The sequence below is a fragment of the Panulirus ornatus genome, chromosome 1, assembly GCF_036320965.1.
Source record: "Panulirus ornatus isolate Po-2019 chromosome 1, ASM3632096v1, whole genome shotgun sequence".
NCBI lineage: Eukaryota > Metazoa > Arthropoda > Malacostraca > Decapoda > Palinuridae > Panulirus > Panulirus ornatus.
Window position 1 is genome coordinate 9,416,484 of NC_092224.1, and position 27,625 is coordinate 9,444,108.

Genomic DNA, 27,625 nt, shown 5'->3' on the forward strand with positions numbered 1-27,625 from the left:
TTCTCATTTCATCATCCTCTTTGTCTATTCGCTCCCCTTCCCTCACATTATCATCTGCCTGTTGGACAAACTGTTCCCATGACGCATTGGAATGTTCCTCCCGCCACTTCTGCAACTTCACTCCAATTTCTCTATCTATCAGATTCCTACAGAACCAAGTATGTAACAACTGCATTGGCTCCTCTGCCTTACTTTCTGCAAATCTTCTAACTCCGACATATCACCATACTCCCACACATCTTCCTGCAAATATCCTGCAAACAATCAAACAATTCCTCTGGATTTTTCACACATCTGTTGCAAACCCTAGATAAAGCTGGTTGTTCCAAAATCTCACACAAATAGGTCACTGCCTCCTGACCCTCCAAACTTTCAATCATCTAATTGCTTGGCCTGCCCTGATCTTCCTCAGAACTTTTGAATAGTGGGGGCTAACCAGGAGAGAACAATACCTTTGGACCCCATAACACCAGACTCCCAGCTGGTTAGTCAAAATAAGTAGGGAATCCTCAGTCTTTGGTGATGTATCTACATCTCAATCCTCCACCACGGAAATCACTGGGTGGGAATCATCCCTACCTGTTACATAATTACAACTCGCCATGCTGTATATACTACTGGACCCAAGCAGGGATCAGTTAATTAACTCAAAATGCCAAGTTTGACCATGGTCTACTACCAATTCTGTAATGACACAAAACTGACCTCAAACAAAATAATGCCAATAGCAGAGTACACAGGGCTCGCCTCACCTCACTTAAGAGAATTTAAGCTACACATGAATTCCTGCAAAGGTCACTGAAACAAAATAATCTCCTTAGTTATTTACAAGACAAATATTGCAAAAACAATCTCAGTAAAATATAAAACAATAAATACACTGATCAATTTCCTTTCAAAACTAAATGAAACCTTATTTACAACATTAAATAAAAGATTTCCAAAATTTCACAAATTGTTCACATTCAGGGTGTTCACTATTAACACAATGCCTGGTAACTTTCTTGATTTAAGTCACAACACACTTAGGTCAATGAAGCATAGCCTTACTCTGCCAGTCACTTTAATAGTTCACACATTTTTACCCTAATTGCCTCCATCCATGAAATTCTCTACACATTAATCCTTAACACCAGTGCCACATTATCACCCTACTCCAACACTAACTCCACATATTGATCTGCCTCGCAGCCCTACTGTAAGTCACTTCTGGAACCCAACCTGAGTACTTTGGTCAAACCGATCCTTCTTTGTATCTGTGTAATCCTCCAACATAATGCCAAAACCCGTGCAGTCTAGCTACAGCTTGGAAAATTCAATGACCCTCCACAGAACCAGGTAGATCTCATCTGGCACATTTCTTTTTCCTAGGGGATCTCTTGGCCTCAATGTGGCTGTCCATGACACAATATTGCAGATCAGAACCTGCTGAACAATTCTAGGTATTGTAACATCCTCTTATGATGAGCCTCCCTCAATGTCAGGAATTCCCTATATCTTCACAACAATCTATGACTCTCTATGCACCATATACAACATTGTTTTACAACTCAGCCACAAACCTGCTCAGATAATGGCAAATTTTTCACCACACGTAATGGGTGTGTTGATGTTACAGATGCCATGCGTGTGCCTGAGGCTACTAACCCACCAGATAGGCTCCCCTCCACCACACCACAGGCCAGCTAACCCCAACTAGTTAACTTCCCTGATTACACTACTATATACTACAGGCATAAAATCTAGTGTAACACAACGGCTTCATGTATGTTACAGAGAAAGGAGCTTTAAGAATGCCAGAATAAGTATTTCATGTTCTAATGTTAACTGTTTAACAAAATATTTCATGTTTTAATGTTCACTAACACAATAAGTCTTTTTCAATTTCAATGCGTAACAATTTTTAACACAATGATAATTTCATACCATGGCATAATTACTGACATTCAGTTACAAAGACATTTGAAATTTCATATGATACCATCCAGATAAAGCCTCCTATACAAAAGTAAACATCAGGACATCTTCCACTTTCATAGTAACATCCGCCTTCAGAAGACTCAACTATATCTTGAGTCTTAATGCTACAAAGGAAGCAACTTTGCAAATCTAACAGTGAACACTGCTTTGCCAGACTTGCCTTGCTGCAAGACTGATTACATGTATAATGAGATGCAAACACATAGCATAACCCATACATCTTGATATGCTCTTATCATGCTCTTTTACTAATATGAATTTATTATTTCTTATCATATACCTATCAAGGTTGTGTTTCTAGTGTGTCATTCTTCCATAAACTTACTCACCTCAAGTGCCAAATCCATATGTCATATCAACAGGATAAATAAAAACCCAGATAAAAAAAAACAGAAAGTGAGTACCTTCCTGTGAGTAGCAATAACAAGGTCATGCTGTGAGGTATGGCTAGCTCTGAGTGATCACTGCACATACCACTTATCTGACAATAGTTATTTCCTGTTACAATGGATATTGAAAAGTTGTTAACCTTGGATTTGTCTGGGAATGTTCTTAACCAACTATCTGGCTGTTTTCCATTTTTCCTGTACTTATGCCAGGCAAGTTCTTGTGTTTTAAAAGGAGGGACATGGCAGAATCTATATTTTTCACTCAGTTCTCACAGATTGGTTTGACATTTATGCAGTATACTGTATTCAAATTAATGTTTGCAGATTTAATTCTATTTCTGCCAGGCCGTGAAGTTTTAATTGTGTTTTTTCATCCCTTCCATTTGTTGCCATGTATGAATCTTTATGTATCTTGTGCTTCTTTTTCTAGATTACAGGGTTCAAGTTCTTTCAACATTTCATCATAGTAGTCCATATATCTATTCCTTTGATTTTGCTTTTAAAGTTTCAGAATATCTTTCAATTTACTGACTTCAGTATGCCTTAAGGTGACCATACTACATTTAACACCATTGCTTAGTTTCCTTGCATACATCAATTGAACATTTACATCGCCAATTTTCTATCTACTGTAGTGAAAGTTGTTATGAGTACACCACTCATTACTTGATTTGCCACTATGAGTTCTTTAATGTGTTGTCCAAATCTTAGCTTTCCATTTATAATTACTCCCAGGTGTCTTTAACTCACTCTATCATCAACTTCCTTTACTGTTTGTTCATTATAATCATATGTACAGCATGAGGAGAGAGCTGTAAAGTGTTAATGTTGTGACATGTCTTTCTATGACTTTTTTTTTTTTTTTTGCTTTGTCGCTGTCTCCCGCGTTTGCGAGGTAGCGCAAGGAAACAGACGAAAGAAATAGCCCAACCCACCCCCATACACATGTATATACATACGTCCAAACACGCAAATATACATACCTACACAGCTTTCCATGGTTTACGCCAGACGCTTCACATGCCCTGATTCAATCCAATGACAGCACGTCAACCCAGGTATACCACATCGATCCAATTCACTCTATTCCTTGCCCTCCTTTCACCCTCCTGCATGTTCAGGCCCCGATCACACAAAATCTTTTTCACTCCATCTTTCCACCTCCAATTTGGTCTCCCACTTCTCCTCGTTCCCTCCACCTCCGACACATATATCCTCTTGGTCAATCTTTCCTCAGTCATTCTCTCCATGTGCCCAAACCATTTCAAAACACCCTCTTCTGCTCTCTCAACCACGCTCTTTTTATTTCCACACATCTCTCTTACCCTTACGTTACTTACTCGATTCAACCACCTCACACCACACACTGTCCTCAAACATCTCATTACCAGCACATCCATCCTCCTGCACACAACTCTATCCATAGCCCACGCCTCGCAACCATACAACATTGTTGGAACCACTATTCCTTCAAACATACCCATTTTTGCTTTCCGAGATAATGTTCTCGACTTCAACACATTCTTCAAGGCCCCCAGAATTTTTGCCCCCTCCCCCACCCTATGATTCACTTCCGCTTCCATGGTCCCATCCGCTGCCAGATCCACTCCCAGATATCTAAAACACTTTACTTCCTCCAGTTTTTCTCCATTCAAACTTACCTCCCAATCGACTTGACCCTCAACCCTACTCTACCTAATAACCTTGCTCTTATTCACATTTACTCTTAACTTTCTTCTTTCACACACTTTACCAAACTCAGTCATCAGCTTCTGCAGTTTCTTACATGAATCAGCCACCAGCGCTGTATCATCAGCAAACAACAACTGACTCACTTCCCAAGCTCTCTCATCCATAACAGACTTCATACTTGCCCCTCTTTCCAAAACTCTTGCATTCACCTCCCTAACAACCCCATCCATAAACAAATTAAACAACCATGGAGACATCACACACCCCTGCCATAAACCTACATTCACTGAGAACCAATCACTTTCCTCTCTTCCTACACGTACACATGCCTTACATCCTCGATAAAAACTTTTCACTGCTTCTAACAACTTGCCTTCCACACCATATATTCTTAATACCTTCCAGAGAGCATCTCTATCAACTCTATCATATGCCTTCTCCAGATCCATAAATGCTACATACAAATCCATTTGCTTTTCTAAGTATTTCTCACATACATTCTTCAAAGCAAACACCTGATCCACACATCCTCTACCACTTCTGAAACCACACTGCTCTTCCCCAATCTGATGCTCTGTACATGCCTTCACCCTCTCAATCAATACCCTCCCATATAATTTACCAGGAATACTCAACAAACTTATACCTCTGTAATTTGAGCACTCACTCTTATCCCCTTTGCCTTTGTACAATGGCACTATGCACGCATTCCGCCAATCCTCAGGCACCTCACCATGAGTCATACATACATTAAATAACCTTACCAACCAGTCAATAATACAGTCACCCCCTTTTTTAATAAATTCCACTGCAATACCATCCAACCCTGCTGCCTTGCCGGCTTTCATCTTCCGCAAAGCTTTTACTGCCTCTTCTCTCTTTACCAAATCATTTTCCCTAACCCTCTCACTTTGCACACCACCTCGACCAAAACACCCTATATCTGCCACTCTATCATCAAACACATTCAACAAACCTTCAAAATACTCACTCCATCTCCTTCTCACATCACCACTACTTGTTATCACCTCCCCATATGCGCCCTTCACTGAAGTTCCCATTTGCTCCCTTGTCTTACGCACTTTATTTACCTCCTTCCACAACATCTTTTTATTCTCCCTAAAATTTAACGATACTCTCTCACCCCAACTCTCACTTGCCCTCTTTTTCACCTCTTGCACCTTTCTCTTGACCTCCTGTCTCTTTCTTTTATACATCTCCCACTCAATTGCATTTTTTCCCTGCAAAAATCGTCCAAATGCCTCTCTCTTCTCTTTCACTAATAATCTTACTACTTCATCCCACCACTCACTACCCTTTCTAATCAACCCACCTCCCACTCTTCTCATGCCACAAGCATCTTTTGCGCAATCCATCACTGATTCCCTAAATACATCCCATTCCTCCCCCACTCCCCTTACTTCCATTGTTCTCACCTTTTTCCATTCTGTACTCAGTCTCTCCTGGTACTTCCTCACACAAGTCTCCTTCCCAAGCTCACTTACTCTCACCACCCTCTTCACCCCAACATTCACTCTTCTTTTCTGAAAACCCATACAAATCTTCACCTTAGCCTCCACAAGATAATGATCAGACATCCCTCCAGTTGCACCTCTCAGCACATTAACATCCAAAAGTCTCTCTTTCGCGCGCCTGTCAATTAACACGTAATACAATAACGCTCTCTGGCCATCTCTCCTACTTACATATGTATACTTATGTATATCTTGCTTTTTAAACCAGGTATTCCCAATCACCAGTCCTTTTTCAGCACATAAATCTACAAGCTCTTCACCATTTCCATTTACAACACTGAACACCTCATGTACACCAATTATTCCCTCAACTGCCACATTACTCACCTTTGCATTCAAATCACCCATCACTATAACCCGGTCTCGTGCATCAAAACCACTAACACACTCATTCAGCTGCTCCCAAAACACTTGCCTCTCATGATCTTTCTTCTCATGCCCAGGTGCATATGCACCAATAATCACCCATCTCTCTCCATCAACTTTCAGTTTTACCCATATTAATCGAGAATTTACTTTCTTACATTCTATCACATACTCCCACAACTCCTGTTTCAGGAGTACTGCTACTCCTTCCCTTGCTCTTGTCCTCTCACTAACCCCTGACTTTACTCCCAAGACATTCCCAAACCACTCTTCCCCTTTACCCTTGAGCTTCGTTTCACTCAGAGCCAAAACATCCAGGTTCCTTTCCTCAAACATACTACCTATCTCTCCTTTTTTCACATCTTGGTTACATCCACACACATTTAGACACCCCAGTCTGAGCCTTCGAGGAGGATGAGCACTCCCCGCGTGACTCCTTCTTCTGTTTCCCATTTTAGAAAGTTAAAAAAATAATACAAGGAGGGGAGGATTTCTGGCCCCCCGCTCCCATCCCCTCTAGTTGCCTTCTACGACACGCGAGGAATGCGTGGGAAGTATTTTTTCACTTAAGTTGTTCAAATCTCTTTTACATTATCAAATGTACAGCATGGGGAGAGAGTTGTAAGGTATAACTGTTGTGCCATAGGTCTTTCTACGGCTTAAATGTTCATATTTCCCTTACATTAGGATACTTGCTGTCCAATTTTTGTTACACTTAATTCTAACTGCATTTTCTCTTTGTCATCTAAGCATTGCATCTTACTTACTAAGATATTGTTTTAAAGTACTACCTGAGAAAGATTCTCTCCTACCCATATAAAACCTAATTCTTTTTATTTCTATCATATCTTTCTTCTCATTTTCCATCTTTACTGACAACTAACTTTTTCTTCCAAGTAATTAGTGCCTGTTGTATTAACCATGTCCTTTATCATCTCATTTGATCTATTCACCAATCTTATTCTATATGAGTATTTCTTTACATAAGTTGCTAGCTTAATTTCATGTTAAGTCCTTTGGTTGATCTATCCCTACATCTCGGACTGTTCACGGTCCATGTCATTGATCTGTTTCCAATACTCAAAGGTTGTAAACAGGTTACCCCTCAATCTTCTCTTTTCCAAGGAGGCCAATTCACAGCCTCTAAACTTTCCCAGCAACTGATCTCTCTTAATTCTGGTACTATCTTTGTTGCCCTCTTGTGGCCCTTCTCTATTAGCTCTTAGCAATTCTTTTGCTGTGGCATCCAAACCTGATAAGCATGTTCTGGTTTTAGCCATGTGTAGGATATAAATAGCATGCTAAATATTTCCCTTGCCACCTTACTTGAAAGTTGTTCTGACATTTTCCAGAAGACAGTTATTGTTCTTAACTTTTCTCCTTATTAGGGGCTTTGCTGACAGGTCAAGTATGATGTTAACTCTCCAGTACTTCTTACATGCATAATCCTGAAGCTTATTTCTTGCTAGATGAAAATCACATTGAGGCCTTTTTTCACAGTGTCCCATCCCTATTATTTTAAATTCACTTGGGTGGAATTTTATCAACCATGTCCTAGCTCATCAACTTTGGAGTCTGTTTAGGGTCCCTAGTAAGACGATGCAATATAGAGATATGTTGGATATCCGCATCCACATCTGCATTTGCGGAACATCAGCATCATTATTTAAATCCACATCCGTGTTTGTGATGAAATAAACATCCGCATCCGTTATTTAGTAAACATCCGTATCCTTACCACACACAAAGAGGATGTGGTGGATATACAAAAGAAGACTTAAAAAGAAGAACTGGCAGCTTTGAGCACTTCTTAACAAGTGTTGTGGGGGAGCTGGCATGAATCATACGAGTCACCAAACACTAGCCAGTGTAGATGAACTTGCCTCAGGGGTTGGTAGAGTCTCGGTCAATCACATTGCTTGAAGTGAAATAATCAAGTTTACCAAGCCTTACTGATTCTCTTTTTTCATGCACAATGGCATCAAGAAAAAGTCAAGAGTAGAAGTACTTCATGGGACAACCAAGTAACTTAGTGCAAAAAAGATTATTCACAAAAGGGATGTGGAGCTTCATCTTTGAAAAATCATTTGAAATCAATGCACACAGAACAAATGTCTATTCATAAAACAAAAATGAGATGATCATGACAGAATTTGCATAACGTGAAAAAAACAACTGAAATATGAACTAAAGAAATTTAAATAAAAGGTAAAAAGAAACCACAGAATCATGTAATAAAGCTGATTAATAAAAAGTGATATAATCATGGCAGCAAGATGTTTTCCATTTTGTATTTTTTTTTCTTTGGTATCTGCTTGATTATTTGTCCTTGCTCCTCATTGTATTTTCTTATATCTTGCTAGGTTATTGTCTAAAGATCTTATTTATATTCAGAATCATATCAATGGCCTTTTCCCAGTCTATTTTGTTGAGGTGAGACTTTATATCACTCATCCTACTATTGTCTTCTTTTGCTGTATCAAGCAAACATTCATTCATTACTATTTTATACACTGTTGACTATCTATCTATCTATCTATATCTCTGATGCCTGTACCCTCCTGGAGCTCCATCAAGGGGGTGGCCATGGCAATAGTCTCTCCATTACTAAAGAACTCCAGTGCAGCTCCTTAGCCTTTAGTGCCTCACCCTTAACAGGTCACTGATAGAGGCAACTCTAGTGCAGCATTTGTCGAGGCTCCTACCTAATGTTCCAACTGACTACTTCTCCCTTACGTGTCTACCTAATGTTTCAACCAACAACTAACAAAAGCCTAAATGTTCCTTTCCATATCTCCTACCATTTTGCCAAAAGGCAGGGTCAGCACATAGTGCTCAACGACAGGAAAATCTAGAGTTATGAAGAATAAGCAACGTGAGTTAAGTGTTGTCAAGTATTAAGAGTGACAAGAAAAGATTGGATGTTTGTGGGCAAAAAGTCAGTCTACATGTGGATAAGGCAAAAAGAAAAGACAGCTACCTGGGACAGAGAAGTGCAATCTGATAAAAACTGAAGCGTTGGCTCACTATGCAACTGTCACTAACCCTCCCAATACCCAGGTGGGCAGCACTGGTAATATAACTCCTTGCTTATTGGCTGCCTATCAACTACTACCTAATGTAATGATTTCAGTGATATAAACAGATAAACTTACATTACATACCTTTATATCTGCAAACAGTGCCATGTCATTTTCCAAAATAAGATCCATCGTATTTTGTACCCTCTTGTTGGCTTGCAGTTTACCTTCATATGATCTTGTGATCTACAGAAATCATTAAGTCTCTGTACCTGTTCTCTTTCAACCACTGATCCAACATCCTTCTTATGTAACTATAGCTACAGCCTGCCATTCAATAAAATGGAAGTTAAAGTCACCAAAGACAAGGGAAGTGGGAAACACAAGGAACCAACATGCCATTCACCTTAATGATTTCCAATGTGCTGCATATAATTCATTTAAAAACTATTCAGTCATCGACACTAAGGTACCGAGGTACATAACAAACAGACTAATAACCATGCTAGATGTAAAATGGACTATGTGAGATACATATATGACAAACACACTAAATACATTATCCTAAATCATTGACGAAAAAAGACTGACAAAAAATACGGTAATGGAAATAATGTTGTACCCCTCCAGCATGAAACTAAAATCCTTATATAATTCTTTACTCAGTAGAAATCATGTAGCATAATCATCTTCAGTTAACTGGAGGGTTACCAAACATTGCAGCATTATTCATGGAACACATATGTACCATACTCTATCTATCTATCTCTCTATCTATCTATCTATCTATCTATATTGCTAATGCCCAATCCCTCTGGGAACTCCCTCAAGAGAGTGGCCAAGGCAAAAGAATCTCTATAACTGGCGAGCTCCAGTGCTGCTTCTAATCCATCAGTGCCTTACCCTAAACAGGCCACTGGGTCTGGGTAACTCTAGCTCAATGTTTCCAGACGCTCCTAACTAATGTTCCTACTGACTACTTCTACCTAATGTGTATACCTAATGTTCCTGACCAATGTTCCAACCTACTAGTTCTACCTAATGCTCCTACATAATGTTCCAACCTACTACTTCTACCTAATGTTTCTACCTAATCATCTACCTATTGCTCCTATCATACTCTTACCATACTTAAAATCAAATAATATAAAAATGGAAAGAGGCACTAATTCAAGCGATGGAAAAAATAGGTCTGTAGCAGCAATGTCATGACAGTGTGTGATCCTAGAGAACTGTAAACTGTTTGTGGCTGGTTTTGAGTAGCTTGATGACAACATCCAGGTGACGGCTGCTGACTGGAAAAGGGTGTGCTCAAAATGAGTGAGCCACCAAACTCATGTTAGAAATATTAGCAAATAATGAGGAAGATGAGCACTTCCACACCAGAAATATAAGGGTTGAAGGGTCCTGACCTTATTTTTCCTGGAGATAATCCAAGATAATCTTTCACGTTCACTGGATAGACACAAGGGGATAAAAAAAAGGGGACGACTTTACTGCAACCACCCACAGTTCACCAAAGCCAATTTCTATGGTATTCAATGAAATCTATAAAGAGAAGTCCAGTTCATGGGTAAGAAGAGAGTAATGCTTCAGGCAGGATGACAAATAGTCAAAGAGTTGTACATAGTTAGAGGAAGTGGAAGGGGATGGGGAATAAGAAATATAAAAGTTACGTTATAAAGGATAGAGAAATCTTATGTCAGACGGCTCCAAAGGTGGAAGACAAAATCCACACTGTAAGCAACGGTTTCAATTTTTCTTTGTAACAAGAACAAACACTGTTCTTGGATTGGTTATGAAGACAGATTATGGAGAGTGATTTGACAGTGAAGAGGATACGTATAGGTTTCTAAGAATTCACATCCTCGACCTACATCTAGAGTGTTTAAGTAAAATGTGAACTTTCCTGTTTATTCTATTTCCATTGCTTCCTCCTGTTCCCTGACAAGAATGTAACATTTCAGTGTTACCAAGTGTCATATAGCCCAGTACATTCCAAATTCTATTTTCTGTTTTCTCATGATTCCTCACTCTCACCTGTTTCCTCATGTTAACTTTTTCTCAATTGCTCCTCTGTTCACTTATCTTCCTGTCCTCATAAATGATGGATAATCTAGTTTCAACAACAACAAAAGTGGGCAATACTAGGTCTACTAGATTTCAATTCATTGCTGTGAGAATGTTACCATATTCTTATAATACCATATGATTCCAATTCATTGTTGTGTAAATGTTACCATATTCTTATCATACCTTTTGATTATTTTCATTGCCAACAATAAATGTACAGTCAGCCCACTGTCCTGATTGTAATATATGAGTTGCCCTTTGGTTGATATATCTCAGCTCTGTCTGCCAGTCTATGCTACTGCTGCTGTGCGCCATCTCTGAAGTAGGTGTCCTTTCATCGGCTGAAAAAGTTTGCACTGTGATATTAACTAGGGTAACTTTTTGGAAAATAAAAATCTACAATTCAAATTACAATGCATATATCAACCATGAAGACATTGAAATGGATGAAATATTTGGTTAAGAAGTATGAAATCAATTTCTCTACTATGAGCATTAGTTACAGGCAACTGCTCACAGAGGTTTAAAACAAGACTCTAACTAAAGAAAATTGGGTTTATCCACCAGGATTCACCCTATATAACCATCATAGCACATAATTTGCTACAAATATTCACAAGGACCTTACAACCATACTGCAACCCACCCAGGACTATGATGTGACATTGTAGTAAGAAGGTGCCTCCCAGCTTTCAATCTCACCATTCAAAAAACACCAGAGTTTGTGCCTTAGGCCTGTTACTGTCAAGACTGAAAATATGGTTTTTAATAAGCAAAGATAGAAAGGAAGGAATGAAAAAATATGTGGCTGTTTCTAAAACTCAGCCTAAAAAAAAAAAGTAAGAAAAAGAAGTCTTTAAAGCACCTTTCCTCCACTTTGTGTGGGAAAGCATTTCTGGGAAAAAGTGTTTATTATGAACCCACACAAGCAGACACATAATAAAGAGTCTGCAAAAAACCTTGCCCATCCTTCCATATATTTTGGAAGTTCTTGTCACACTTACATTTTAGTACTCTGTCTCTCTTCTTTGGCCTTGATGTCTGGCAATGGAAATGGCAAGGTTCCTGAAGTATACTAAGACTATGTTTTGTGTCCACAGGGTCTTGATCACCTGAATGAGACAAAGTGCTGATGAGGGGGTTGCAGGAAGCAGGCTTGATTTTCACCTGGTTTCAGTAGTTCTTGCTTTTGGTTCAGATCTGGAGAGTTCCCAGGCCACTTCAGCAATTGAACGTTTTTCTCTGATAACCAGTTCATCAACTTTCTAGCCTTATGGCAGGGGGTAGTATCCTGCATAAAGTGATCGCACCTGAGAACCTCATATAAAGGAAGTCAATGATCCTCTAGCACCTCATAAACTGCTCTTCATTCATTGTGTTTTTTGGTAAAAAGCACAACCCGTCTATACCCACTGCACCACTGAAGAAACCAAAGGCCATCACACTATCTGCATGTTCCACCATCTTCACTGTGAAATTTTTGTCATACAAGCTGGCACCCTCTTCACCCACCCCTGCCTTGAATGCACACACCTGAAGGAATGTTTATCATAAAACATCACCTTACTCCACTGTTCCTCTCTATAGTCCCTACATTTCTGCAAATTTGGGTAAGCTGTGTTCCATTTCCTTCATAAGCAGGGGTTTGGCAGGTGACTAGTGGAGGGAATGTGAATCATCTTGCAGGTGATGCTGAATGGTTCTTTAGGTGATATTTCCCATTAGTTTTGGATGATTTTTCTTAAGTTCAGCAGCTGAAATGCAAGGATATTTCAATAATTCTCATTCAGGAAGTTATCTGTAGATCTAAAAGTTTTCTTGGACAACCAGGGACAAGTTGGGATGGTGGGATGATGATGTCAGAGGCCACAAGCCCTGGCCCTGTGTTCTACAAGCCTAGTACACCTAGAAAGTTCATGTGTACCTATATTTTCTTGCTTCTAGGTGAGATTTTGGGCTTTCTCCTTCTCAGAAAGGTAAAAGCAAACCATCATGAAGCACAGGGAGAAAAAATACAGTAACAAAATTCCCAAAATGAAGCAACAGCTTGGAGGCATAAAGAACAAACATCCTTCCCTAAAGATAGACTGAGGCACACTAAGGTGGGTTGCAGGAGCACATACCATAAGAAACACTTGTCCAGTGACCATATGTACAATGATTTCACCTTGAGTGTGTCATAATCTGTACCCATAATAAATCTTAGCCATGCATCAAGGTCAGAAATATTTTTTGAGGAATTCAGTACATTGGAAAAATAACGATGCATTCCTAACAACTCCTAGAGTCTGAACTCCTTAGCCCCACCTGGAAAGGAAAAAGGGGCTCACCAATTATGTAAAGATGATTTATATTTGAATTCTATAAAATCATCACTTGAGTTTATGGGTATTTTCCAGTTTTAATCTACCTAGACTTGTAACATAATTTAAATTTTCCCAATCAAAAGATGTCTCATTCTTGGAATATTCCTAACATTTAGTTAGCCTGACCAAGCAACAGCATTTTCAATCTTCTCTGAGTTCATCTTCAATCACGTGTATGCTACATTCATTCATGTTATACTATACACATGTCCCCAGGATGCAGAGGGCTCCCCATTCTAGGTCATATGGTAATTCAAAATTTTGTTTTTAATGTCAATTACATTTGGTATCTTCATATCAGTTGTCACAATACATGAATATAATTAAGAAAGAGCATAAAAACACAAATCTTAACTATTCACACACATGGTGCATGGTCAGTGTGAAAGGCAAGGCTAAGGTGAAAATGGGGATCTACATGGGTTATAAGTGAGGTCTATGGGGAAATAGAGGGACCATAACCACAAGGCCTTGGGATGGCTCAGGTTTGAGGAAAGGCTATCATACTTACAATACTAACAAAGCTTCCTTTTTAGTGACACAATGTAGTATCAAGCAGATAAACAGAGTAAAAGAAAGAAACATGGAAATTCTAAGAGGGTGAAGTTTGCTACACACGCAGCCTTTTCCACTTCACTAAAGATCTGCATATTGCTAGCCTCAAACATCTATATTTTTTCAGAGTTAAGAATAAGGAAATGTAGTGCCTACATCATGAGCACTAACTGATACTTCACATGTATTGGAGTTTTTCAGTAATGTTATAGGGACACTGTTAGCATAAGAAAATCGTCAGTTGTAGTCAAAGCTGTCACTGTCATGATATGGTAGGGAAAAACATGCCAGACATTCACTTAGTTACTCACTGGACTTTGGGCATTAAACATGTAAAGCTAGGTATAAAAAAATCATCTGCACTACAAATCTAAGTCAGCAGTAATTCTCAAAACCTAATCATCAAAACATGAATTTTACTTTTATTCTATGAAAATTTAGAGAACAATTTAGCTTTCAATCCATATTACTTCTTTCTATAAAGATATTCAACAGACTGAAATATCTTGGTAAGAAGAATATACTGAGCACTGAGGAAGTGGGAAGGGTTAAAAACATGGAATGATTAAAGGGAAGAGTCAAAAGTGTCACCAAGGCCTGAGCTCACTCTACCCATTACCATGCTCATCAATTCGTCTTCGTGGGCAGTTACTGCATGATTGAAATCTACCCCACCTAGCGTCAAAAAATAAAAGGTGCACAAGTAAAACCAAGCACAGTGGGATTATGCAGCACAGAAAAAGTGTGCTTCAAAACTAAGATTTCTCACCTCTGGAGTGAGACCTATGAGTATTTGGGACCATACCCATATAAAGGTCTGTGGGTCTTGTTGTGGACAGGGGGCTGTGGTTTTGGTGCATTATACATGACAGTTAAAGAACAGTTGCAAGTGAATTTGGCCTTTTCTTTGTTTATTCCTGGTGCCACCTCCTTAATAAAGGAAATGGTAAACAAGTAAAAAAAAAAATCCATATTAAGGGGAGGAGGAGGGGACTTTAAGGAAAACCCCATAGAAAAAAATTAAGAACTTTACCCTTAAGGATAATTTGACCTCCACTTTGGATCATCTTCTAATGAAGATGGCATATCCAGACCACACACGGGAAATCAATCAGATCTAAGCAGATGTATCACTTATCAAAATTTTCTCACAAACCAACTTTCTTATATAAAGGGTTCAAGCAGACTACCCTGTCTGTGATAGTACAGGTACACCACCAAATACCAATGAGAAGGAAGGTTCAGACAGTAGTAGAACCAGCCCCTTCCCTGACCTTTCCCTCTCTGGTGGACCCACCTCTTTTAATACTCACTTTACCAACATTCATGGTCTCTCTAGTAACCTCTCTCCTGTTGAACTCTATGTCTGGTACATCACATAATGAGTTACTTCTCTCTGAGATTCAATTGTTTAATGATACTCTCATTGGCTCCTTCCTCGTATCTAATATGATATCCATTCATGATTCTGGTTCAGAGGTGGTACCTGTGCATTTTTGCAACATCAACACACCTAATGCATGACTTGAGGATCCTGAGTCCCCAAACTCTGATGTTATCTGGCTCAAGGGCTGTCTCCTACAACCAAGTTTTTCCAAATTCTACAAATTTTATATCTTTGACTTCAACTATCTAAACTCCTGCCCTGAAGCCATGACATCCTCACACTTGAAAGCCAAGATCTTCTCTGCAGGGGATTTCAATGTCCACCAGAGGATGATGGGAGTGTGTATGTGTGTGAAATCCTCATGTTCTCAATTCTCAATAATCTAGAGCAAAATTTCACCCAAACTTCGGTGTTTTCCATGTCAACGAGGTAGCACCAGGAAAAAGATAAATGAATAATAGCCCATCCACTCATATACTTATTTACTTATTATAAGTAATCACTGTTTCCTGCGATCACAAGGTAGCGCCAGGAAACAGACAAAGAATGGCCCATCCACTCATTTACACATATGTACATAAATGCCCATATACACACATATACATATACATACATATCAACATATACACATATACATAAATAAACATATACACATACACACATGTCCATAATCATACGTGCTTGCCTACATCCATTCCCGCAGCTACCCAGTCCCACAGAAAACAGTTTCGCTACCCCCTGCTTCAGCGAGGTAGTGCCACGAAAACAAACAAAAAATGCCACATTTGTTCACACTCAGTCTCTAGCTGTCATGTGTAATGCACCAAAAGCACAGCTCCCTATCCACATCAAGGCCCCACAGACCTTTCGATGGTTTACCCATGACATTTCACACACCCTGGTTCAATCCATTGGCAACATGTTAACTCTGGTATACCACATCGTTCCAATTCACTCTACTCTTTCCAGACCTCTCACCCTCCTGTATATTCAGGCCCCAATTGCTTAAAATCTTTTTCACTCCATCCTTCCACCTTCAATTTGGTCTCCCAATTCTCCTGGTTCCCTCTACCTCTGACACACATATCCTCTTTGTCAGTCTTTCTTCACTCATTCTCTCATGTCCATACCATTTCAATACACCCTCTTCTGCTCTCTCAACCACTCTTTTTATTTCCATATGTCTCTCTCACCCATTCATTACTTGCTCAATCAAACCATCTCACACCATATATTGTCCTCAAACATTTTATTTCCAACACATCCACCCTCCTCCATACAACCCTATCTATAGCTTAAGCCTCACAACCATATAACATTGTTGGAACCACTATTCCTTCAAAAATACCCATTTTTGCTCCTCAAGATAACATTCTCTCCTTTCACACATTCTTCATTGCTCTCAGAACCTTCGTGCCCTCCCCTATCCTGTGACTCACTTCTACTTCCATGGTTCCATTCACTGCTTAATCCACTACCAGATAACTAAAACACTTCACTTCCTCCCATTATCTCCATTCAAAATTACATCCCAACTGACTTGGCTCTCAACCCTACTGAACCCAATCCTTGCTCTTATTCACATTTTCTCTCAACTTTCTCCTTTTACATACTTTTCCAAACTCAGTCACCAACTTCTGCGGTTTCACATTTGAATCAGCCACCAGAGCCGTATCATTGGCGAACAACAACTGACTCACTTTCCAGGCACTCTCATCCTAAACATACTGCATACTCGCCCCTCTCTCCAAAACTCTTGCATTTACTCTCCTAATCACACCATCCGTAAACAAATTAAACAAACATGGGGACATCATGCACCCCTGCCGCAAACCAACATTCACTGGAAACCAATCATTCGCCTCTCTTCCTACTTGTACACATGCCTTACATCCTTGGTAAGAACTTTTCACTGCTTCTAGCAACTTACCTCCCACACCATATACTCTTAAGACCCTCCACAAAGCATCTCTATCACCCCTATCATATGCCTTCTCCAGATCCATAAAATGCTACATACAAATCTATCTGGTTTGTAAGTATTTCTTACACATTCTTCAAAGAAATCACCTGATCCACACATACTCTACCACTTCTGAAACCACACTGTTCTTCCCCAAACTGATGCCCTGTACATGCCTTCACCCCCTCAATCAAATCCCTCCCATATAATTTCCCATGAATACTCAACAAACTTATGCCTCTGCAGTTTGAACATTCACCTTCATCCCCTTTGCCTTTGTACAATGGCCCTATGCATGCATCCCACCAATCCTCCGGCACTTCACCATAATCCATATATGAATTGAATATCCTTACCAAACCAATCATCAACACAGACACCCCCTTTTTTAATAAATTCTACAGCAATACCATCCAAACCTGCCGCCTTGTTGGACTTCATCTTATGCAAAGCTTCCACTACCTCTTATCTCTTAACCAGTCCAATTTCTCTGACCCTCTCACTTCACACACCATCCCGACCAAAATACCCTACATCTGTCATTCTATCACCAAACGCATTCAACAAACCTTCAAAATACTCACTCAAGCTCCTTTTCACTTCATCAATACCTGTTATTACTTCCCACTTGACCCCTTCACTGATGTTCCCATCTGTTCTCTTGTCTTATGCACTTTATTTACCTCCTTCCAAAGCATCTTTTTATTCTCCCTAAAATCTAATAATACTCTCTCATCCTAACTCTCATTTGCCCTCTTTTCAACCCCTGCACCTTTCTCTTGACCTCCTGCTGCTTTCTTTTATACATATTCCAGTCATCTGCACTTCTTCCTTGCAAGTATCATCCAAACGCCTCTCTTTTCTCTTCCAGTTACAACTTTACTTCTTCATTCCACCATTCACTACCCTTTGTAATCTGCCCACTTCCCACATTTCTTATGCCACATGCATCTCTTGCACATGCCATCATTGATTCCCTAAACATTTCATTCCTTTCCCACTCCCCTTACGTCACTTGTTTTCACCTTTTGCCATTCTACACTCAATCTCTCCTGGTACTTCCTCACAGAAGTCTCCTTTCCAGGCTCATTTACTCTCACCACTCTCTTCTCCCCAACATTCTCTCTTCTTTTTTGAAAACCTCTACAAATCTTCACCTTCGCCTCCACAAGATAGTGAGAAGACATCCCTCCAGCTACCCAACTCAGCACATTAACATCCAAAAGTCTCTCTTTTACATGCCAATCAGTTAACACTTAATCTAATAATGCCCTTTGACCATCTCTCATACTCACATATGTATATGTACATCTCTCTTTTTAATCCAGGTATTCCCAATTCCCTCCCCTCCATGTATTTCAACTTCTAAAAGGGGAAACAGAAGAGGGAGTCATGGGGGAAGTGCTCTCCTCCTTGAAGGCTCAGAATGGGGTGCCCTAGTGTGTGTGAGAAGAAAGGAGAGATAGGTAGTATGTTTGAGGAAAGAAACCTGGATGTTCTGGCTCTGAGTGAAACAAAGCCTTAGGGTGAAGGGAAAGAGCAGTTTGGGAAAGTCCTAGGAGTAAAGTCAGGGGATGGTGAGAGGGCAAAAGTTATGGAAGGAGTAGTGCTACTCCTGTAGCAGGAGTTTTGGGAGTATGTAATAGAATGTAAGAAAGTAAATTCTAGATTGATGTGGGTAAAACTGAAAGTGGATGGAGAGATGGGTGATTATTGGTGCCTATGCACCTGGTCATGAGAAGAATGATCATGAGATGCAAGTGTTTTGGGAGCAGCTGAGCGAGTGTTTTAGCAGCTTTGATGCACCAGACCGGGTTAGTGATGGGTGATTTGAATGCGAAGGTGAGAAATGTGGCAGTTGAGGGTACAATTGATGTACATGGGGTGCTCAGTGTTGTAAATGGAAATGATAAAGAGCTTGTGGATTTGTGTGTTGAAAAAGGACTGGTGATTGGGAATACCTGGTTTAAAAAGAGAGATATACATAAGTATACTTATGTGAGTAGGAGAGATGGCCAGAGGGCATCATTGGATAATGTGTTAATTGACAGGCATGTAAAAGAGAGACTTTTGGATGTTAATGTGCTGAGAGGACAACTGGAGGGATGTCTGATCATAATCTTGTGGAGGTGAATGTGAAGATTTGTAGAGGTTTTCCAAAATCAAGAGAGAATTTTGGGGAGAGAGATAGAGGTGAAAGTAAGTGAGCTTGGAAAGGAGACTTGTGTGAGGAAGTACCAGGAGAGATTGAGTGCAGAATGGCAAAAGGTGAGAGCAAATGACATAAGGGGAGTAGGGGAGGAATGGGATGTACTTAGGGAAGCAGTGATGGCTTGCGCAAATGGTGGGAGAAAGGTGGGAGGTGGGCAGATTAGAAAGGGTAGTGAGTGGTGGGATGAAGAAGTAAGATTGTTAGTGATAGAGAAGAGAGAGGCATTTGGATGATATTCGCAGGGAAGTAGTGCAAATGACTGGGAGATGTATTAAAACATGGAGAAATACTTTAAATAACAGGTTACCTAAATAAAGAATAGGATAATTTTGTGGGGGGGTTTGTACTTTAAAGAAATGGTGGTAGCTTTGTGGCTGGAGGCTTCATCAGCATTATCATCATTGGTGACAGAATATGAATAAGGCTCTTCAGCATCTTAAGGTACTAGTGAAGTGGCAGGGCTTTCATGTTGATTCTGGTGAAGCCTAAAAAACAGCTACCTTGATCTTTTGAAAGCCAATGTGCATGGTATGAACTGTAGACTTGCAGATCTGAAAGAAGTGGGATACATAGTACAGCCGACAATTACCCTCTAGCCTCTTTAAAATGGCCAACTTGTCTTCTAAGGAAATGCTTCTGTTCCTCTTCTTGCTTGGCTCATCCACGGAGGGAAAACTGGCTGGGCGTTTGGGTTCCGTGGTGAAAAATACTACAGGCAGATTATATCCACCAGCACAACATACAGACTGAAGATGACACTGCGTGGTAATGGACACTGTGTACTAGCTGCTCCAAGCTCTTCCCACAAAGCATCAGTATATGTGTAAATCATTCATCACTGCAATTCAAAATTGGGGAAAGAATTACATTTCTTTCCTTATTTTGACCAAAAAAATATGAGCACATCACACATATCCTAAAAAACAATTACAAAGTATCAAACCATTTCGTAATCAATCAACTAAGGAAAAATAATGGTAGTTCAATGGCTAATCTAATTATAATTCTAGGTAACACCTGGAAAAAATCTTCATATTTCAAATTCCATGAAAAAATATAAACACATAATATAGGCACCAAGTGATTATATCAAAATATACAAATTTTGGGGAAAAAATGCAAGTTTCATATATTTTTCAAATCTCTATCCAGATGTGTAACTGAATCAAACATCTGTGAATACATATCTATGTACAGTATTGTGAGGTTTGATGTTTTATGGTCAAAAGTGTACCTTCAAAAACGCATACCTTGAGTCCATGTATCACAAAATTTAGAAGTAGTCTGCTTTGTCATAGTCTGTGATCTGTTTCATGCTTGGAGTAGGGTCTGTGAATTGGATGTTGGCGTTAAAAGTATCATGAGTTGTCCTATTTGTCCAAACTGTCTGTTTTGCCTTCGGGCTGTGCAATCATAGAAAGCAAGTAGAAAGGATCTGGGTGTAGGATGGCTAAGTGTATGCTATATTCTTATAGAAGGTTGAGTACTTCTGCGGACTTGCTTTTGTTACAGTTGTCTCCCCTATTTACCCATAAATGTTATTGCTACCTATTATGTCTTATTCAGTTTTCTTTGAGAAATTGTATAGAAACTGGAAGATGGTCAAGGTCAAGCTCTCTCTCAGGAATGGCCATAAGAGGATGATGTGATACAAAGCTGTTGGTAAATGTATAATGTAATCTGTACATATGTCAGTCATTTCAAACCCATATGTCATATAATTGAGGCCAGTGAATTTGCTACAATGATGTTAAGTAAAGTAATACAGAGAAATATCTATGTATCAAGGATAAATGGTATTATTCATGTTAAGAGAGAGCAATGTTTATTTTACTGTTATAAATATATTTTTTATAGAATTTTATCTGTGTTCGGTATTTGACCAATGTTTGAAGAAGGGAATAATAGGTACAATTACGGCGATTGCTGTCAGGAGATGTTAGCCATATTGTGAGGGAATCTGTGTCTAGTCTAAACCTCTCTTTTAACAGAAGCCGTTAAAACAGAGTTATCTGTTTCAATGGGCCTATGGGCTGATTATACACCCTTTAATGTGTAAGGGGTGGAGGCAGAACGTGACATGGGGCCTGTCCGGGATCTTGAGCTGTGAAAACTGCTGTCCGGGATGCTTGAACTATGAAACCTGCTGTCTGGGATTTTTGAACTGTGAAATCTGCTGTTGGGACTGTGAACTGTGAAGCCTGCTGTCCGGGAGCTGAAAATTGTGGAAGGCTGCTGTTCAGGATATGAATATGAGAAAACTGAGTCCAGGGAGCTGAAATTGTGAAACCAAGTGTATGTAATTCAAGCTGGCTGAAGTGTTGTGGGTTAGTACTCTACTGTGCTCTCTTGAAATATATGGAGATTTCTCTACACAAGTAAGTGTTCATATTTGTAAATATGATGTGTTTAAACATGGCAGATAATGGTAAGAAGTTTACTGAAACCCAGGATATACATTTTCTGTACCAGTGTAAGAAAGATGAACTGAGCCAGGTGGCAGTTTATTATAGAATTTCTCTGCTGACACATGTCAAAAGTGACATGCAGAGAGAATTAACTGACCAGTTGGTGTCCTTATCAGTATTGAAGGAACTTCAAGGTGTTGATAAAAATGAAAAAATGCAACAGAGATATTAAGGTTAGAATTTGAGCTCAAGAAAATACAAATAGAGGTAGAAAAAGAGAGAATCCACGCTGATAAGGAAGTAAAACTTAGAGAATTAGAAATTGAGGGTACAAGGAGGAAATTTGGAGATGATAATGATAAAGCAAGTCAATTACCTGAATTTATTGAAGAGGAAGATGAGGACTTCTTTATTCAGTTTGAAAAACTTACCACTATTAAAGAATGGGAGGAAACTGACAGGGCCATTATGTTGGTGCAGAGTAAATTTAAGGGTAAGGCTAGAAAGGTGTATGCATGTCTTAGTTTAATGGAATCAGTAGATTATAAGGCTGTTAAGGAAGCAATATCATAAACTGTGGAATTGGAAGCAGAAGCATACAGGAGAAGGTTTAGGGATGTCAAGAAAATTAGCAGACAAACTGACCTGGAGATGGCTAGAGAATGTGGAATGATATTTGATAGGTGGTGTAAGTCAGAAAAAGTAGAAACAGCAGAGGAGCAGAGACAACTAATCCTGTTGGAACAGTTCAAAAGTGGCTTACTACCTGAAATATATTATGAAATATGCAAGAGTAGAGTGAAAAATGTGAATGAAGCAGCCAGGATGGCTGACCAGTTAGAAATAGCTAACAAATATTGTAAGAAAAAAATAACCTGGAAACAGAGTAATAGACAGAATCATGACAAACCTTATGAATATCCAAATTATTCAAGACAGAGTAATAGAAGGAATTATGACAAACCTTATCAATGTCCACACTATTCAAATGTTCAACAGCCTAGTAAACATTATTCTGTGGAAGGTTCACATAACTATGAGCCACAAAACAATGTAGAAAATGGATTCCAAACACAATACAGGCATTCAAGAAAAAGATTCCAAAGACAAACACAATACAGGCATTCAAGACCTCAGTTTGCTCATAACCCTTATGTTAGTAGACAGGAGAGACCACCAATGAAATGTATGGGATGTGGAGAATTTGGTCAAGGTAAATATCAGTGTCAAAAATCACCAAAGACTATAGATTAAATGTTGCTTGGGAACAGAAACATAATATTAGTAAGGTAAGAAGTAATGAGTATAATGTGGGTAGACCAAAGTGTGCACTTTATGAGCCATACATCACTGGAAGAAGGGTTGGAATTAAAGGTAGTTCTGAGAAGAAAATTTTGATATTGAGGGTTACTGAGGAAATTTGGAGATGATAATGATAAAGCAAGTCAGTTACCTGAATTTATTGAAGAGGAAGATGAGGACTTCTTTATTCAGTTTGAAAAACTTACCACTATTAAAGAATGGGAGGAAACTGACTGGGCCATTATGTTGGTGCAGAGTAAATTTAAGGGTAAGGCTAGAAAGGTGTATGCATGTCTTAGTTTAATGGAATCAGTAGATTATAAGGCTGTTAGGGAAGCAGTATCATAAACTGTGGAATTGGAAGCAGAAGCATACAGGAGAAGGTTTAGGGATGTCAAGAAAATTAGCAGACAAACTGACCTGGAGATGGCTAGAGAATGTGGAATGATATTTGATAGGTGGTGTAAGTCAGAAAAAGTAGAAACAGCGGAGGAGCAGAGACAACTAATCCTGTTGGAACAGTTCAAAAGTGGCTTACTACCTGAAATATATTATGAAATATGCAAGAGTAGAGTGATAAATGTGAATGAAGCAGCCAGGATGGCTGACCAGTTAGAAATAGCTAACAAATATTGTAAGAAAAAAAATAACCTGGAAACAGAGTAATTGACAGAATTATGACAAACCTTATGAATATCCAAATTATTCAAGACAGAGTAATAGAAGGAATTATGACAAACCTTATCAATGTCCACACTATTCAAATGTTCAACAGCCTAGTAAACATTATTTTGTGGAAGGCTCACATAACTATGAGCCACAAAACAATGTAGAAAATGGATTCCAAACACAATACAGGCATTCAAGAAAAAGATTCCAAAGACAAACACAATACAGGCATTCAAGACCTCAGTTTGCTCATAACCCTTATGTTAGTAGACAGGAGAGACCACCAATGAAATGTATGGGGTGTGGAGAATTTGGTCATGGTAAATATCAGTGTCAAAAATCACCAAAGACTATAGGATTAAATGTTGCTTGGGAACAGAAACATGTATTAGTAAGGTAAGAAGTAATGAGTATAATGTGGGTAAACCAAAGTGTGCACTTTATGAGCCATACATCACTGGAAGAAGGGTTGGAATTAAAGGTAGTCCTGAGAAGAAAATTTTGATATTGAGGGTTACTGGGGCAAGTCAGAATTTAATTCTGAAAGATGTATTAGAGTGGACAAAGGAGTCATACTCTGGGGAAAAAATAAATGTAAAAGGGTTATGGTTAGGCAAGCCTATTACATGGCATACATAAATCTTGAGAGTAGATTTGTGAGAGGCCGTGTAAAGGTTGGGATATGTAAGGAATTTCCTATGCCTAGAGTACACATACTACTGGAGAATAATTTGACTGAAAATCAATAGTCCCAGAGCCTATTATGAGCAGTATTTCATTTGACATAGATACTATTGTAAAGGTGAACCACATGACAGATAAAACTGTAGAGAATCAGATTGATAGTAATGTATGTGTAGTGAAATTGTTTATCCAGCTTGTGTTGTGACCAGGTCAATGTTAAAGAGAGGAGAAGTTGATATGATTTAGGTGAGTTATCTAATGAAGAGTATGTAACTAGAAATAACACAATAGAAATTGGAAATGAGAAGAGCACTGTGGAACTAAAAACTGATGTATTTCCAGATTTAGTTGTGAACAAAGAAGAGTTGACAATGTTACAGAAGGGTGATGAGAGTTTGAAAGAATGTTGGAGTGAAGCTGCTAGAAATGGGAATGAGAGTGAGGTGTCAGTTGGATTTTATGTACAAAAGGGTGTGTTAATGAGAAAATGGAGGCCTGCATATGTTCCAGCATCTGATCACAGGGAGGTCAAAAAGCAAATTGTAGTTCCAAAGAATTATAGGGTACACTTAATTGCTCTGTCTCATAGTTCTTGTTTGTATGGACATTTGGGAGTTAGGAAGACAAATGATAGAATATCAACTCATTTTTATTGGCCAAATATGAAAAAGATGTGTCCAAGTATTGTAAGACTTGTGAATTATGTCAGAGAATAGGCAAACCCAACCAGACTATACAGCCAGCACCATTGCAGCCAATTCCTGCTTTCTGTAAACCTTTTAGCAAAACTGTAATTGAATGTGTAGGTCCTCTACCTAAAACATGTAAAGGAAATCAGTATTTACTAACAATGTGTGCATCTACCAGATTTCCAGATGCAGTACCATTACATAGCATCCATTCTAAAAATATTTTAAGAGAGTGGAACCCACGCTTCTCATGCCACAAGCATCATTTGCACAAGCCATCACTGCTTCACTAAATACATCCCATTCCTCCCCAACTCCCCTTACCTCCTTCGTTCTCACCTTTTTCCATTCTGTACTCAGTCTCTCCTGGTACTTCCTCACACGTCTCCTTCCCAAGCTCACTTACTCTTACCACTCTCTTCACCCCAACAGTCTCTCTTCTTTTCTGAAAACCTCTACAAATCTTCACCTTGGCCTCCACAAGATAATGATCAGACATCCCTCCAGTTGCACCTCTCAGCACATTAACATCCAAAAGTCTCTCTTTCACACACCTATCAATTAACATGTAATCCAATAATGCTTTCTGGCCATCACTCCTACTTACATATGTATACTTATGTATATCTCTCTTTTAAAACCAGGTATTCCCAATCACTAGTCCTTTTTCAGCACATAAATCTACAAGCTCTTCACCATTTCCATTTACAACACTGAACACCCGATGTACACCAATTATTCCCTCAACTGCCACATTACTCACCTTTGAATTCAAATCATCCATCACTATAACCTGGTCTCATGCATCAAAACTACTAACACACTCACTCAGCTGGTCCCACAACACTTGCCTCTCATGATTTTTCTTCTCATGCCCAGGTGCATTGCACCAATAATCACCCATCTCTCTCCATCCACGCTCAGTTTTACTCATATCAATCTACAGTTTACTTTCTTACACTATCACATACTCCCACCACTCATGTTTCAGCAGTAGTGCTACTCCTTCCCTTGCTCTTGTCCTCTCACTAACCCCTGACTTTCCTCCCAAGACATTCCTAAACCACTCTTCTTTACCCTTGAGCTTCGTTTCACTTAGAGCCAGAACATCCAGGTTCCTTTCCTCAAACATGCTACCTATCTCTTCTTTTTTCTCATCTTTATCCCTGGGGATAGGGGAGCAAGAATACTTCCCACGCATTCCTCACGTGTTGTAAAAGGCGACTAAAGGGGACGGGAGCGGGGGGCTAGAAACTCTCCCCTCCTTGGATTTTAACTTTCTAAACGGGGAAACAGAAGGAGTCATGGGGGGGGAGTGCTCATCTTCCTCGAATGCTCAGATTGGGGTGTCTAAATGTGTAAAATATATATATATATATATATATATATATATATATATATATATATATATATACCTCGCAAACGTGGGAGACAGCGAAAAAGAAAAATATATATATATATATATATATATATATATATATATATATATATATATATATATATATATATATATATTTTTTTTATACTTTGTCGCTGTCTCCCGCGTTTGCGAGGTAGCGCAAGGAAACAGACGAAAGAAATGGCCCAACCCACCCCCATACACATGTACATACACACGTCCACACACGCAAATATACATACCTACACAGCTTTCCATGGTTTACCCCAGACGCTTCACATGCCTTGATTCAATCCACTGACAGCACGTCAACCCCTGTATACCACATCGCTCCAATTCACTCTATTCCTTGCCCTCCTTTCACCCTCCTGCATGTTTAGGCCCCGATCACACAAAATCCTTTTCACTCCATCTTTCCACCTCCAATTTGGTCTCCCTCTTCTCCTTGTTCCCTCCACCTCCGACACATATATCCTCTTGGTCAATCTTTCCTCACTCATTCTCTCCATGTGCCCAAACCATTTCAAAACACCTTCTTCTGCTCTCTCAACCACGCTCTTTTTATTTCCACACATCTCTCTTACCCTTACGTTACTTACTCGATCAAACCACCTCACACCACACATTGTCCTCAAACATCTCATTTCCAGCACATCCATCCTCCTGCGCACAACTCTATCCATAGCCCACGCCTCGCAACCATACAACATTGTTGGAACCACTATTCCTTCAAACATACCCATTTTTGCTTTCCGAGATAATGTTCTCGACTTCCACACATTCTTCAAGGCTCCCAGGATTTTTGCCCCCTCCCCCACCCTATGATCCACTTCCGCTTCCATGGTTCCATCCGCTGCCAGATCCACTCCCAGATATCTAAAACACTTCACTTCCTCCAGTTTTTCTCCATTCAAACTCACCTCCCAATTGACTTGA

The 27,625-nt window shown here is 39.3% G+C and overlaps 1 protein-coding gene across 7 annotated transcripts in view; it reads right to left on the reverse strand.

The window, feature by feature from the left end:
- The window catches only part of LOC139755387 (BTB/POZ domain-containing protein 3-like), a 167,276-nt gene that overhangs the window by 110,098 nt on the left and 29,553 nt on the right, over window positions 1–27,625 (reverse strand). For 4 of the 7 annotated variants that reach the window (XM_071673840.1, XM_071673932.1, XM_071673759.1 and 1 more), the window contains exons 2-3: window positions 20,128–20,376; window positions 11,239–11,396 (exon numbers count right to left, since the gene is read on the reverse strand). In XM_071673840.1, coding sequence (XP_071529941.1) covers window positions 11,239–11,370 — 132 coding nt within the window. In that variant the 5' untranslated portion in view covers window positions 11,371–11,396; window positions 20,128–20,376. The remainder of the gene's footprint in view (window positions 1–11,238; window positions 11,397–20,127; window positions 20,377–27,625) is intronic. The other 3 variants (XM_071674208.1, XM_071674116.1, XM_071674024.1) reach the window with 1 other exon arrangement.